Source organism: Mirounga leonina, unplaced genomic scaffold (assembly GCF_011800145.1).
Source record: "Mirounga leonina isolate KUSES-001 unplaced genomic scaffold, KU_Mleo_1.0 Mir_82, whole genome shotgun sequence".
In the NCBI taxonomy this organism is placed as follows: Eukaryota; Metazoa; Chordata; class Mammalia; order Carnivora; family Phocidae; genus Mirounga; species Mirounga leonina.
In genome coordinates this window covers 43,693,666-43,709,971 of record NW_023270825.1, presented here as the reverse complement: position 1 = coordinate 43,709,971, position 16,306 = coordinate 43,693,666, and the positions used below count along the sequence as shown (strand labels likewise).

At 48.5% G+C, this 16,306-nt stretch overlaps 1 protein-coding gene across 4 annotated transcripts in view; it reads left to right on the top strand.

The window, feature by feature from the left end:
- SAMD4A (sterile alpha motif domain containing 4A) overlaps positions 1–16,306 on the top strand; it is a 203,983-nt gene that overhangs the window by 176,102 nt on the left and 11,575 nt on the right. For all 4 annotated transcript variants that reach the window (XM_034992578.1, XM_034992577.1, XM_034992579.1 and 1 more), the window contains 4 exons: positions 1,863–1,948; positions 6,744–6,862; positions 11,094–11,295; positions 12,653–12,779. In XM_034992578.1, the coding sequence (XP_034848469.1) occupies positions 1,863–1,948; positions 6,744–6,862; positions 11,094–11,295; positions 12,653–12,779 (534 nt within the window). The remainder of the gene's footprint in view (positions 1–1,862; positions 1,949–6,743; positions 6,863–11,093; positions 11,296–12,652; positions 12,780–16,306) is intronic.

Here is a 16,306-nt window from a genome sequence, read left to right as displayed (position 1 = left end):
CCTGTGTCTCCCCCATGAGTGGCACAGTGATTACGTGATTATCCTTGAAAAGTCCAATGCTAGAATAATTTGTGCTCGAATGGGGTGTTTCACAAGAAAGTGTGATTGTGTTAAAAAATGCAGTGAATGCCCGTACTTTTCCTTTGGGAAGGAGAAACATTTTTTTTTTTATCATCCAATCATTTTAAAGAACCAAGTTTTTACCAAAAGAAATGGACACCTGAGTCTTACAGGTGCAGTGAGAAATGCCCTGTGTGTACACGTCCTAAAAAAGACTTCCATCCATAGAAATCTGGCTCAGAGGAGATGACTTGTAACATCCCTTTGAGCAGAGATGCCAGTAGCTTGATGGCCAGGGTGGGTCCTTGGTCTCCCCCCACTCACCTCTGAGCCCTCTCCACCCCCTGACCTCCCACCCCTGAGTGGGCTCTTAGCTGTGTGGGATTACAACGGATGACCCTGTGGGAGTGCATGTCTGAGTGTGATCCATGATGGGCTCAGTCCTCAGGAGACCCAAGCTCCTCTGGCATGGCTTCTTTTTAAACTTTAGCTACTTTCAAACAAATTATAAAATCAATTCATGCTCAACATAAAAAATCAAAACTAAACAAAATGATGGAAGTAAAAAATAACCTGTCCGCCAAGCACCACCATCTTCCGCCCCACAGGTGACCTCTCTAAACAGGTTTGGACTGTCCCTTCAGAAACTTCCTAATAGTCATATACAAGCACATGAGTATCCTTTTTACACACAAACAGGTGTTGTTTACATGTTTTTCTGCAGCTTGTTTTTTCTACATTGTATACTTTTAATATTTCTATCAATACAATATCACTACCCAATTTCTTTTTTCAAGGTTGCATGCCGTTCCACTGTATGCTTAAAGCATAATTCGACAGGGCCCCAGTGAATTGACATGGAGGTGTTTTTCGAGCTTTTGTCAATACAAACAATGCTATACTGGGAGTCTCTGTGCAAAGAGAGAGTATAAATGGAATTCTGCAACAGACTGGTTAATGCAGGATTAGGGGGAGAAAGGAATCGTGATGCCCAGGTTTCAAGCATGGTCTACTTGAGTGCAAGGCATTTTCTCTTCTAATTGACATCTTCTGTCCAACCACCTCCACCATGGCCTTCTAAACACCCCCATCAAGATCAGAGCATCAGAGCCTCCAGGACGAGAGAAGCATGGGCCATGCTAGCGTGGCCGTGGGAAGGCCAGTGGGTGTGTGTGCTCTGCCCTCAGACTGATCCTGCTTTGTCTTTATTACTTCAGTTACTGAAGTGTGTGGGTGGACCTACGTGTGTATAAGTGTGTTATCACTTTGAGAAAATAACCCTCCAGTGACTGAGTAGCAGGCTTCCTGCTCATGTGCGTGCCCACACACCTCATGTCCTAAAAGATGTTCCAGAGCCTCATGCCTCCAAACGAGGTGCACAGTTCATTCATTAAATTATGGAGACTGCCCTCTGATAACATTGATGGTCTTTGATGCCTTTGAACTCCCTTCTCAAAAGGAGCCTATTTCAGAGATAGGGCTCAGGACATGGCCGCATTCTTCTTCTCCTAGAGTGTCTGTCTCGGGCTGGATTGCAGAAGGCTTAATATAGAATGGTATGCCTGGAATTAACTGAAGGGGCTTCTCGAGGCGAGGGCTCCCGTGGTGACCAAGCCTTTGACTTCAGTGGAATGAGGAGTCTCCTGGCCTTTTTTGTGAACCTTACGTAAAGGCACAGGCACACGTATCTCAAAATATTGGTCCTGAAAGGAAATCAGGGGCAGATCTCAGAGGTTAGAATGGGTATACATGTTTCTAATTCATCTTTTCTTTCTTCCTTTTTTTTTTTTTTCAATTCACAGTGTGCACACAGCTCTTGGTCTCCAGACCTGATGAGGAAAATATAAGTTCCTATTTACAGCTCATAGACAAGTGTCTAATTCATGAGGTGAGTAGTAATGGGTTTCACAAAACTGTTTTTCTCATTGCTTAGAAATGGTTCTCAGAGTTTACATGATGTGATCATTTGGGTCTCCAACAACTTGTTTTTGAAGAGTAGACAGGCATTAATAATAGCTCAGGCAGAACTCAGCTATGATGGCATCAAACCTAAGCACAGCCTGTAATACTTTGGTGTCTAGAGAATCATCGAGACTGAGCTCTAATGTGAGGGTCAATGCCTGAGAGAAACTTCTGGCTCTAGGAGAATCTGAGTGACCAAGCCTGAGCTGGTGAATGTCCAGCCCTGCCACCTTGCCGTGGCAGGTTTTCGAGTCTTTATAAAATTTTCTGTAAACATTTTGCCTTTTGGCTCAGGGAAACTTGAGGGAGGGTTGGAGAGTGTGCAAAAGAAGTAAGTGTTTGTGTTTGTGTTCCATGTGGTTTGATTTGTGATTTTTATAGGAATTATGTTGAGCCACATATCCTTTTGAAGAAGGACTGAGGCAGGCTGGAGCTGTGCCCCATTAGACTCCGTGTGAGCACGGTCTCCCTGACGGAGCGGGGCAGGTCCTGGGTGCAGCTGGCTGGGGCAGCCACCTGCCCTGAGGTGCATGGGAGGACAGAAGGTTGTGCCTCAGACCCAAGACCCCAGTGGCTTCTTGGGAGCACCCCTTCCGAAGAGTCACAGAGACAAGAGTCACAGTGTAGGCTTTAAAGAAGCTTAACAATGCAGAAGTCATTTTGTGGGATTTTAAAGCTAGACTAAGATGGTAAAGGCCCCCAAGTCTGCTCACCTTTGCTGGGTTGGCCTCCAGAGTGCCAGAAGGGCAGTGGGCCCCAGTGAAGGGAGACACCCAGCGCAGAGGTCTGGCCCCCTCACCCACCACCCCACTCACGCTGTCCCCACCCGCCAGTTGCCACACAGGCACATCTGTCCAAGGCCAGTTCACTGGGCCCTCCACCCTTCCATGGTCTGACTACCCACCGCTCACAAGCATGGTCTCCTTCTGGGTTTCCTTCCCAGTCACTGCCCCACAATCCCCTAAACTCTCCTTTTTGCTGTTCCCTCTCAGCAGTGCAAATTCTCGTGTGTCCCTCTCCCCAACCCCCAACTCACCCTTCGCTGTTTTCAATCCTGACACTGCACGTGTTTCAGCCAGCGAAAAGCACCAGGAAGAAGAGAAGGCAAGGACACATTAAAGAATTTTAGAACTCGTTCATTCCATGGATCTTTATTAAGCGTCTAGGCCCTGTCCCTGGCTAGGTAGCTTATGGTGTGAGGGCGGTGGGGAAGACTAAAGGAAACCAGGTGATCACACACGTGAGGATAAGGCTGTGCTGGCAGCCCACGGAGCCCAGATGAGGAGCAAGGCCACCAAACCCAGAACCGGAAATGGCTTTTCCCTAGAGGAACTGCCTCCCAAGCCGGGCCCAAAAGGCAAGCTGGAGTCTTGGTGGTGTGCTCGCTTCGGCAGCACATATACTAAAATTGGAGTCTTGGTGGTAAAGAACTCACTGCATAAGGGGGTGGGAGTGCTCCAGGCAGAGAGAACAGTGTTTGGAGGGCTCTGTGTCCGATTGCAGTAGAGGGGCCTCTGGCTGATAAGAGTCCTGGGCAGAAAGGGGCTCATGCCATGTCTGCTTGCCTAAATTCATGTCAGGAAGAAGGGGCCTGCACTCTGCCTTGGAAGGGAAAATGTTGTGCAAGACCTTTTATTATTATTTTAGTTCAAGAAAGAGGAAATGTGTCTGACTAATTTTCCACAGGCTCAGGTTATTCTATGTGGGCAGCAGACACCCTCTCTGTGAGGCTCCATTTAGGCACAGCAGTCTCTATCCTGGCTGAATTTCACCTGGGCTCCATGAAACAGGACTCCCTTTCACAACCCAAATATGCCATTCCTTAACTGACTGGATGGCAGGGGGTTGACCAAACCTAGACACCTTCCTTCCTCCCCAGGGACAAAGGGACCAACTCCCTAGAGTAACAGAAGGGGGGACAGGAAAGTTCTGGATTTCATCTCCTGGATTATAATCCCTGGCATCTTGCCTCCTCGCCATCTTAAGGAGGCTCTGTGGAGATGAGCTCTTGCCCCTTTATGAGCCCTTTAATCCAGCCATGAAGGCTGTAGGATGCATCCTAGCCATTTTCCTCCAGACAGACTCATTGGATTGGCCCTGACAGGGACAGAGGACTCAGAATAGGCTGACTGGCTGTGTCAGTCTGTAGTATGGAAGCTTCCTTCCCCTCCAGTCCCTGAGAAAGCTGCTACCAGCCCAACCCAGAGCTGCCAGTGGAATGGCTGACATGAGGGGTCAGCCAATCCCAGCTGGTAGCAGAGCTTCCACAGTGGAGGGCTACTTTGCAGATACACACAGAGACTAGCTTTTGGAAATCCCTCATTGCCAGCCATGACCTAGGGCCTCTCCAGGCCTCCCAGCCGCAGCCTCCAGGACTGAGAAGTGGCCACCACACTCACTCAGCATGGCTAAGGGGCTTAATCCTATCTGCAGCCTGGGACGAAATGGCCTGCTGCCCAGTATTGAGTGAATGAGCTCACTTCTCTGGGTGGTGGTGGGGTATAAACACTTCCATCTTCTTGGATGTTCTTGGCCATACGGGAGATGTCATGTATGAACTGGTGTCCTTTGGAAGCACTTTGAATGAATGTCTATAAAGTGAGCCATTTCCTCTTTTGTCACTTGGAAACTCAGGCCAGCTGTCCTTCAGGCTGGCTCCAGACCAGCTTGGTATTGTAGTTTTGAGTCATTTGTTGGGGCTAAAGGTGATTGTTGGAATGCCAAATGTGACAAACACTCATATACTACCACCAAAGGGCTGGTCTGTGCGACCACAAAAACCTGGGTTGAGATATGAGCCGCAGTTATTGAACCGTTACTAAGAGCCAGGCATGTCCTAAGTATTCTCGTGCATTTCATGTGTTATCTCATTTAACCCTTACGACATCTCTTGGAGGAAGATAATAGTCTCCCTTTAGAAGGTTTTTAGAAGGAACTGAGTGTCAGGTAAAGGAACTTGCATAAGGATGTGAAGGGATTCAAGCCCTGCCCATATCCATCCAGAACCTCCGACCAACTGGGCTAGACTCTCCTCCCCAAGTCATCTAGATCAGTGCCCCTGTATCCTGTGTTCTCACTCAGACTTTGGCAGAAGCAGCCAGTCAAAAGCAGACTCTATCTGTCCCTTTCTTTATTCATCCAGCAGAAATGCTTGCCTTTCAGTCTTTCAGAGGCATTCGTGTATAATTGGACACTCACCAAGCATTGCCAACAAATGAGAAGGGACCACAAAGTAGAACCATGTCCTCACCTTGTAACCATGAGACCACCCCACCATGTACCTTGTGCATTGTCTGTACCTCTTTAAGGAGGCATGGAGTCCCTTGGTTGGGCAGTCCTCCTTGATGAATATCCTTAAAGGCGTCTGGCTAAGGTCATCTAGGAGGAAGGGGTTTGCAAGTCAGTAATTTTTTCACAATATAACTAACATCTTTTTGCTTTTGTTCACATAGCTCTCCTGTGTTTAGGTCCTTAAAGATTAAATGTCATTGGGAGAAAATTAAACTGTCATGTTTTCTCTGTTTAAGGAATCTGTTTCCTTTATGGGAAAGAGCCATATAGTCTGTTACTCTAAGTAATAGTTTATTGCTACTTAAAGGATTTCATGTCTTATTGACAAAACTATATGGGTATGTTATCTCCATCACTGTTACTGCTGATCAGTCAAATCTGCGGGCCCTCCCACAGCTTGTGGACCTTGGTTTTAGGCACCTGATAGGGCATTCCTATATTGCATGGAGGGTCCTCAAACCATCTAGAACGCCACATGTCCATGTTCCATTTGCAACGGAATTATAGGGCACTTGCTGCAAACATCCTCTAGACTCCTGTCCAGATGTATTAAAAGGGACCTGGGAATCTGCATTTAATAGTCTTCTTGAGGGATTCTGTATCACAGATTTGAGCATCTCTGCCTTGGGGACTCATAACCCCTGTAAAGTCCTTCCCCGGGCTTCCGTGTACACGAAAGAACACGTGATGTAGATTACAGTGTGTTACGAAGCAGGCAAAACACCCCTCAATGCCAATTTTACTGAAAAAGATTTGAAAAGGTATCAGATCTACTTGTTTTCCTAAACTTTAGGCAAAGTTTAGGTCCGGATTGGTGCACTGGGGTTTTTGTAGGGAACGGGGCCCCTTAACTGGAGATTTCTCAGCAAAGCCCCATGCCCTACAGAAAACCCAGGGTACCAATCCTGACCTATAGTATAGTATAGTGTAGTGTAGTATAGCAGAGACTATACTCCATTTTTTGAAAGCCTGCAGACCACTCCAGGGTGACCACGTGCCATCAAGCAGATTGATTTTTGGAGTGGTTTAGCATTTCCATTGATTACGAAAATGCAGGGGGGCCTGCAAAAGCCAGAATATTCAACGATCCATTTTTGCAATTCATTCCTGGTTAATCTAGAGAGTCCAGAGTAGAGTCAGGAAGAAGGGGAAGGTGAGTACGGATCTGCCAGAAATGCAACCAAAAACCAGCGTTGTCAAAAGCTTAATGCACGTACTTTCCCAGGCACCTCCAATGTCAAAGAACTTCAATTGTCGGTACAGGTGGCTCCCAAGTGAAACTGACTGCTGTTTGGACCAGGTGGGAAGCAGGTGAAGAAAAGGCAGCTGCAGAGACTCTGATGTCCGCCCCCCCCCCCCCATTAACTGCATGTTCCTCCCTCTAATGCCAGGCTGCGCCACCCATTAAAAAGTCCTGTTTGTTTTTGCAGGCATTTACAGAGACTCAGAAAAAAAGATTGTTGTCATGGAAACAGCAGGTGCAGAAGCTCTTTCGGTCTTTCCCTCGGAAAACCCTTCTAGACATATCAGGATATCGACAGCAAAGAAAGTATGTTGGGATTTCATTCTTCTTAATGCACGGTGGTTCCCTGGTGCACCGCGGCCTGCCTGGGTTCCTGGGCAGGACTGTGGCGGGGCACCATTCCTTGTCCACAAGGATGCCCTGTGGGGAGTTCCAGATCACACTCCTTAAACAGATGGAGTCAGGAAAACGCTATAGAGAGAAAACGTTCCCAGAAAAAGAACTGCACATGATCTTTTGTAACGCATTTTACATGATCAAAATGATGGCATTAGTCCAGATGGGCATCAAGGGGAGATGGGTATGATTGAAAGAATGCCCGCAAAACACTTCGTGGTTTGTCCACAAAAGGGGGCCCTGAAGGGACAAAAATGGGTTGTTCTAGCAGCACCTTACGAGGTAGTGTCATTTCTTTCTCCCTTCTCGCTGCAGACTAGCTAATTATAGTCGGTGGCAGGGTGAAGAGCCCAGTGCTGGTCTATTTTGGTCTGAGCTGCAATCTCAGAGTGGAGCAGCACCATTCTTGAGTTTTCATAGTACTTCAGCTTCTTGGATGCGGTTAAAAATAAGCCTCGTTGTACTTTAGAACCCATTACTTTAATCTGGTTTTAAATGGAGGAATCCAATTGCATATTAAAGGTGAATTACAGCGACAATCCAGGGGAGGAATTTAGGGGGGCTGTGGGGTGAAGCCTTCAGCAGTGACAGGCAGTTGGGGGGTGACAAAAGAATGATGGTACAAACACCATGAAAAATCAACTTTCCGTTTTACATTTTTAAACATGAGCAGATAAATAATTTTTTCACCTGCACCTGGGAAGTTCTGAATTCACTTCTCAATGCACATATAGAAGCTCTGTGTTGTTAACAATTTTAGCATTTATTTGCAGGAGTGTGCCTTAAAACACCACTGTTTTATATCATTTGAGGGAGATAAGGATAGTTGGGATTTATGAAAAGTTTTCATTAAAGATTAATGGAAAATTTGAAGTGTTATCACCTTCCAGCATATATAATACTGTTATTTATTAAACAAACATTTAGCACTTCCTGTGTGCCAAGTGGTATCCAAGTATTTTAGGAATATTAATACATTTAATCCTTGCAACAACCATATGAGGTAGAGTTGCTATTATTAACTCCAATTTACAGAGGAGTTGGTAGGCAGTGGGTATCCAGGATTTGGACCAGGCGGGCCAGCACCAGCTGCAGAGTCAGTGATCTTAATGCACTACACATGCCAGGCAGCTCAGATGCACAGAAAACACAATCAGGCAGAGCGGCACTCTGTACGACAGCTCCCTGGCTCCACGCTCTCTGGGGTTGCCTTCCCTGGGGAGATGGGCTGGACCATCTGTGCACCCTGAGGATCCCGGGGGCCCAGGTGAAAGGCAAGGCAGGTTCATAGGCCTCCTGCCCTAGGGACTGTCCCCTTCCCAGGCTCACTCTCTCTTCTTGTAAGGGCAGCCATACATCTCTCAAGTGAGAGGACGAGGTTCCAGACCCCTCTTGCAACACCAGGACCTCAGGAAGCACATTCGAAGAGGAGGAAGGAATTTAGAGGATAAAGAGAAAGAACTTTTAAGCTCTTTGCTTCTCCCAGAAGTGTCATCCCCTGCCTCTGTCGGCTCTGCTTTGTCCTTGGTCCATATCAGAGTCCCCATTAAACTTGACCTCTCTAGAGTGTTATTAACTAACGTGTGTATTGGGCTACCCAAGGCTTGCCATATTGGAATCTTGATGGACCTGTTTTTATTGATTAGATAAGAATGAATTCAATCTTCAGTTGTGGATGTTCAACTGGAAGTTGCTAAACTCTAGAAAAATCATTTGTTCTCCTAAGTATTACCTCTGGGACCTTTTTATGCTATTAATTTGCTTTGAAGGCTTGTTTCTCCCATAACTGCAGCCCAGCCCCTGCTTGAATTATCACAAATACCAAATTAATTGGTTCTTATTAATCAGCCTCTTCGCGCACTTCAAGGTAATGAAATCAGTTGGCTAGATTTAGGAAATCAGAGAAAGATACAGATGGGCAGAGCAAAAGAATGAGAAATGAAAACTTACTAGTGTCACTTTGTTCTCTCTCCAGAAAGAATGATTATGTCATTAAGCCTAGTGGTCTTAAGTAACCCTCAACAACTCCGGCTTTGTAATAACCAACTAAGGATGTCACGGTAGGGTCCCGCAGTCATTAGAAAGATGGCCTAGCCAAATTCTACCCATCTATCCTGACCCCAAAATGTTCTGGGCTCTACCTGCCACACACAGCCCAGTTCATGCGTCCTAACTGTAGGAGTCCCTAGAGTTCTGTTTCTTTAGTGACTAAGTGTCCCATAGCAGAATCCTCTGCCCACATGATATCAGCTCAAGAATATAATCTTGCCTTCCTGGAAGCACAAATCATTTTAGCATCACTCATTGACTACTGTATTTTGCATATGAAACAACTTTTTAAAAATCCAACCAAAAAGGAAAATTAGCAAAAAAGCGATCTGCACTAAATAAGTCTTAGAATACTGAATCATCTGCCAGGTGGCCAATATTCCAACTTCAAAAACCAAAGGACAAGTTTTCATAGCTTAAAAAAAACACCAACCACTTGATCCTTGTTTCCACCTGTCATGGATCTCAGACTGTCCTTCCTCCAAAAGAGGTCTCCTAGATCATATGAAATTACTTTTTACCCCCTCCTGGCCCAAATTTCTTCTTTCAAACCAAAAAAATTTAATGTTCATAGAAAGAAGAAGGTGGGGGAGAAAGGATGAGCTACAGACCTAGAGCCCATTAGTGTCCTTCTCACCACATGTCGATGAGTCCCTGACAGGAATCAGGAACCCTTTCCTTGGCCAAAAAAACCTAGAAGTGGAAAGACACAGGCCCAGAAATCCGTTGCAGCCGCCTCACCTGTGGAATTCTCTTCCCCACCCCCTTTCCCCCTAGGAAATGTAGGCATTCTGGGGAGAAGAGAAGCATTTTCTGAGATCACCTAATGGCTTAGACCCCCGCCACACACACACAATTCTCTTTCTCAGGAAGTGACTATTTTGCAGTACACCCTCCCCCAACCCCCATCATCTTCAACTGGTTAAACAACGTCAGCCCGGTCTGCTGGAGTCCCCGCTCGGGCTTGGTACGGACCTCCCCTGTGTGGCGGGGAAAGCAAGTCTGTTCCATCTTGTGGCCGTTGGAGGTAAAGCATTTCAAGTTAAACATCAGTGAATGACTAAAGCTGACTCTTCTTGGAAGGAATGTGCTGGTTCCTGAAACCCTACTAGCTGCTGTGTACCGTCCCGGAACCTGAAGCATGTTGGAGGAGGAGGAGTTCTTGAGCGCTGAGGTCACTGGAGAAGTGGGAGCACAGTGTCCCAATGCGATGCCAAGGGTCCCTGGCGGCCTCCCTGGGGCCATGTGGGGAAGCACGCGACCTCCCCGTCTCTCTGCAGCAGGGACGGCCTGTGGAGTGGGGAGCTGCCGGTGTCCTAGGTCCAGAGCCCTTGCAAACATCATCATCTCCGTTCTCCTTCCCTACTCTCAAGCTGGAGTCAGAGCCCCAGACACGGGGTCAGCGCTTCCACAGGGAGAAGCATCCTGGTGGCAGAGGCCCGTTCGTTCGTTCGTTCATTCAGCCTGCATTCACTGTGCCGGGAGCTGCCGCAGGCATGGGACGTGCAGGACCGCTGGTTACGTAAAGACGCCATCTCTTCTCTCCTGGAGCCTCCATCCTAGCGGGGCCCACAGGCTACTCTCGCCACGTGGGCAGACATCAGAAACAGACCGTGGTGTGACAGAAGGCGCACTGGGCCTGGCTCTGCTGCCCTTGTGCTGTGTGCCTTCGCGACGGGCACGTGAGTGCTCACATGGGAGACCGCTGGGGGCACCCCGGTCAGCCTCCTAGGCTCGTAGTTCAGCACCGTCGCCGGCTGCCCGTGTGACCTTTGCAACATTGTGAAGCTCTCTGTGTTCGTCCTCCAGCTGTAAAAGGGGGTAGAGCGCCTACTTCATGGGGTTGTCGTGAGGACTGAAGAACCAGTGTCAAAGTCCCGGCGTGGTGCATGTGATAGTGCCTCTCAGATGTCTCTTAGCTGTCATTTTAATCCTAGCCCTTTCCTGACACACAACTACCCGGTGCCCCTAGAGAGACCCCGTAACCGGCAAAACGTAAGCAGACTCCAGGCAGGCAGCCCGCTGGCGGCCTGGGGTGTGGGAAGAGCTGAGGGTGACTGACAGTCTCTCGCTTCTCTGTCCCCTCTCACAGCCGTGGCTTTGGGCAGTCCAACTCCCTCCCGACAGCCGGCTCTGTGGGCGGCGGTATGGGCCGACGGAACCCACGCCAGTACCAGATCCCCTCCCGGAACGTCCCTTCCGCCCGCCTGGGGCTCTTGGGCACCAGCGGATTTGTCAGCTCCACCCAGCGCAACACCACAGCCAACCCCACCATCATGAAACAAGGAAGACAGGTGTGTTCTGTGCCTGCGGGGGAGGGTGGGCCGCCAAGCTCAGGGCCAGAGGCTTCGGGACCTATCCCTGCATGACCCCAAGGTGAGCCAGAAGGCCAAGGAGGGCTGCACGAAGATACAGGTGTCCCTGTGCTCAGAGGTAACCAGTTGTTTGCACTCTTTCTCTAGGAGACAGCACAATGCCATGGCTGCACCTGGCTTCGTGGGGATTTACTTAGGATGCCCTCTGGCCACTTTGACCTTTAACCTTGGGGGCCCTGCACCTGGGAGCCTGTAGGAGGAAATGCAAGACCTTTTATTTGCCTTGCTCCTTGACCTGCCCCTGCAGACCTCACCACCTCCCAGATCTGGGTTCCAGAGGAGCTTTAGCATCCAAGGAGCTTTCTTAGCCTTTTTATTCACGCCAAAAAGCTCCTTTGTCACAGTCCGCAGCTATGGTGGAGAATCCAAAGAGGAGCCTGAGAGAGGCGATCAGAGAGAGAGCTGGAACATTCTCCTCCTGTTCAAGGCCAGGCTGCCCAGAGGTCTTTACTGTGTGATTTAGAGCTGACCTCTGTCCCAAGGCTCCTCACCCACCAGTCCCATTTCCCTACCCTGCCCAGTGCCTTCCATCTGTGTGCCCAGCTTTGTGGGGTTCTGCAGGTTGGGGCTGGGATTAGAGGGGCACAAGTGGGTCTGGATTGTCATGAGAAACTAAGGGGTGATGGATTGGTTTAAAAACAGGAAAACAGCTCCAGGCAAAATGGGCAGGATTTACTCTCCAGAGCATACACCACAGGGTGTATGAGAAAGCCCCACTTTCTGACCGTTGTGGGAAGCCCCACATCAGTTCAAGAGGAAGTCACCACCAGGACACCCGCATAATAAACGCAAGCTAAGTGTGCAGCTCACTGCCAGCTGAAAGATGCTTTTTTTCTCCCCCTCGCTTTGTAGTAAGTTGTAAGAATCTCAAAAAGAAAATCAAATGAGCCCCGAAATAGTTTGTGCTCTTCGTTGCAAACATTTATAGAACTCTTTCCATCTCTGAAAAAAAAAAAAAAGTGGTAGGAAAAGCAAAGGCAACAAAAGGGATAAAAAGAGTTTGGGAGATGGTGAGGGAGAGAGCTGTCCAGATGAAGCTGGGGCTTAGAGAGGCCTGGGGCTTGGAGGGGGGGTGGTAAAATGAACGGAATCTAAACCCCCTCTCTATAAACATGCATATGGGTAGCACAAGCCTGCAGCCCTTTTCCAGAAGTTAGCAAAGAGTTTCTCAGGGCTATCTGCCTCTTGAATTCTGGCTGGCGGCCCTGCTCCGCACCCCCTCCCCTGGCCCCAGGGTGTCTGCACTGATGGTCCCCCCCTTTGCATTTCTCACTAGAACCTCTGGTTTGCCAACCCTGGGGGCAGCAACAGCATGCCAAGCCGCACCCACAGCTCAGTCCAAAGGACCCGCTCGCTGCCCGTGCACACTTCTCCACAGAATATGCTGATGTTCCAGCAGCCAGGTAGGGCCCTGCACTTGATCTCTCCCTCTCTCCGCCCCCGGACACAGAGGGGAGGCCAGGACGCCAAAATAGATGCCCCTGTGAACCCAGCCGGAAAGTGCTTAGCCTCGACTGTCACCACGCATTCTTTTGAGCTTATAGAAGCCTTTCCTTTTTTAAACTGCCTTGCCAGCATGAATAGCGGCTCATTGGCTGGGAGCCAGCACATGGAGCCCCAGAGTCAGTTGCAATCTGACGGGGATATTTTTGATACTAGTCATATTTCTAGATTGATTAAACCAGAGAGATCACTGGAGGGTATTTGGGGGAGTTGGGAGGGGTTCCAAGTGCAGTGTGCGTGTGTGTGTCTGTGTGTACTTTGGGTGTATGTGGGGGATGTGCAGAAAGTGAAACAGAGAAAAAGAAAACTTTGACGGTGTTGACGCTAAGAGACTTACCCCTGGTTTGGGAGCACCTTGCAAACATGACTTTTTGGAGTGGCCATCTTCCCCTTACTTGGTTAAACAGCAACGTGGTGCACTTCAAGTCAGCTGCGCCTCTCACTGTGCCTCCTAAAACAGAGTCACCCAAATGATACACAGACAACAATCGCTTGCACACTTTGTCTATGCAGACAGGGACCTCGTAAGAGTCCATGAGTAATATAGAGCCATGCAAACAATGACTACATCTAGCTTGATGACCTTCTAAGTGGGAAAACCAGACAGGTTACAGGTGTTGTACCTGTAGGAAAATACCCACCCTAGGCAAGAGACATGTTCTGTACAAGTCTTACAGGAGTTTAAGGAGAGGAAATGTCACTGTGCCCTCGGTGGGCAAGAAACCTTCTTGGAATTGGAGCAGAGCTTCAGCGGACAGAGAGTGAAGGAGTGGAAAGAGGAGGGTGGAGCTTCAGGCAGAAGGAGACAAGGGAGCAAGACCGCAATCATACCACATACCTCAGTGAGTTCCAGAAGCCATGGCTGAGCCAAAGGGTCAGGCTGAAGTAGCATAGAGTAGACCATGGGAGCTGGAAAGATCGAGGCTGATGATGGGGGCTCTGAACCCAAGGCCGAGGAACTCAGACCCCAGCCACTCTCAGTGGGGAATGTATGGAAGATTTTGAGTAGGAGTGTGCCTGGAGGAGTGAGAGAAAGGCAGGATGAAGATGGGGAGACACCAAGGAGGAATGGGGAGGTGAGGAGTCACCACAAGGTAAGGTGTGTCAGGAAAGGAAGAGATGGTCCAGATATTTGTTTAAACTTGCTTCTAGACTTCTCGAACTGTTCCTATTTGTGCACGTTTGTTTGAAAGCTCCTTTTCTCTGTTTTGATACTTGTAGCTTCCTGGGAAGAAATAATTGATAAAATTTGGGGGTTGTGAAGGTGTTCTTCCTGGGTCATGTAGTCCCAGCCTCTGTTTTCATGCAGAATTATGTATAATCCACTCTCAGTAAAAGCTAACCTAGATGAGATTTGAAGACATCCTGGACACGAGTAGACCTTTCACCTTGAACGTATCCTTCATCCCTGACCTCAGCCCTGGGACTGCAGCCCAGCCACCCTGCAGCCTCACGGGAGCCCTAGCATAGCTGACCACTCTCCTCCTCCTTCAATCCCTATACACTTGTGGCCTCCTTGCTCCTCTCTAACCTCTTGTCTCTTCCTTTGGCTTCTTCCAGGTCCTCAGTCCTCTGTTCTCACTATACTTTCCCCACATTCTCCTGTCTTAATTGGGAAGACCAGGCCCACCAGGAAGAGCGGGGCCATCCCTAGGAGGACTCTTTGAGTCTGTAGATACAGATCCTCCATCTGCACCTTTGTTGCTTGCTCATGCTCAGGGCAACTATGACCCTAAGATCGTTTCCACCCTTTTCCCAGAGTGTTCCCTCTTGTTCCCACTGTTAAACAATCAAATAATACAAAAGGGCTTTTAAGGAAAAGTGACTGTCCCCTTCCCCTCCCCCTCCCAGCCCACAGTCTCATCTCCCAGAGACAGCCACTTATAACGATTTTCAGTTTTCCTGGTAGTTAACCCAAAAGTCTCTAAATGATGTTCTTTGTATACTGGACTTAGAACTCCAGAACCCTTGGGGGTCTTTTTTTGGAAAGGGGGGGTTCAATTAACCTCTAACATAAGCAAATAAACTGGTGGGTACTGGGCAGGAGCCACTCCTAAGCCCTGCCCAGCATACTCAGCCCATGCCTGGACATGGTCATGAAGGGCAAGGCAGGGGTTCCTGGCTGAAGGGAACAGAGGCTGCAGAAAGTCACTGCCATGGGAGGCTCCTTCGTCTCCAAGGTCATCCCTGCCCCTGGCAGATCAGACACTGGTTTTCAAGACCCCAAGTTATGATCAGAACTCTTCCTTCTTCCTGAAGAGGCAGCCTTGTTCACAGGGCAAGCCTGGCTAATTGCCACAGCCAGGCCCAGACGAAGTTTTGTCCTAGACAGACGGGGTCTCTCGGGGATGGGCCTTGCCACTCAGAGCAGCACATCCTTGTTAGCTCAGCAGGGGTCTAGGGGCTGGCGGCAGTGGGGGCAGGACCAAACTATAAGTATCATATCAGGGAGTCAAAATCAGGAAGGCAGTGAGTGGCTTTCATCTTTACACATGCAATAGTGGTAGTGAACACAAAATAGGGTAGAGATGTGTAACCAACCCTAAATTAGATCCTCAGAAAACTGTGTTACAATACAGCAGAGTGGCTTCTTCTGGACCATTAGATGTCTTCAGAGCATCCACTTTAAACCAGATGGGTAAATCTTGAAGACTACAATTCATTTGAAGAAAGTTTGATTCTGTAAACTTAAAATACTTCCATTAAAATGATGGAAAATTTGAAATGTCTCCAAAGAATATCAAAAAGTCCAGGGGCGGGTGCCTGGGTGGCTCAGTTGGTTGGGCGACTGCCTTCGGCTCAGGTCATGATCCTGGAGTCCCGGGATCGAGTCCCGCATCGGGCTCCCTGCTCGGCAGGGAGTCTGCTTCTCCCTCTGACGCTCCTCCCTCTCATGCTCTCTGTCTCTCATTCTCTCTCTCGCAAATAAATAAAAAATTTAAAAAAAAAAAAAAGTCCAGGGGCTAGAAAAAAGCCCCCAAGTTGTATATCAATTGATCAGTCACCTGGCTTGAATTTGCAAGACGATCTCTTCTTTCCTGGATCTACAGGATTTGTGGGACCCTTGGAGGCCATGTCAGGGGTGGTTTTTTAAATTATTCCCACAGGAACAGATTTTAGATATTTCCCAGGACAAACCAGGAGAGACACTAAGTGATTGCTGCGTCTCACTGGCCTCTGGCATGAGTAAGAAACACTAAGCTGGTCCTCCCAGAGCAAGGCGGAGAGGGTCTGATACACTCACCAGTGGAATGACTTGAGCTCAAAACAAGTGTGGTGCCTGGTGTGGTCACGTTCCCCCAAAGGCAGGTGTCTTCCCAACTAGAAAATTAGTTTGGAAATTGCTTGCAGAAGGACTGCCTTATCTTGGAAGCAGATCAGTTCCTGCTGACCCAGGCTCAGCCACCAGTGGGATCCAGTCAGACAG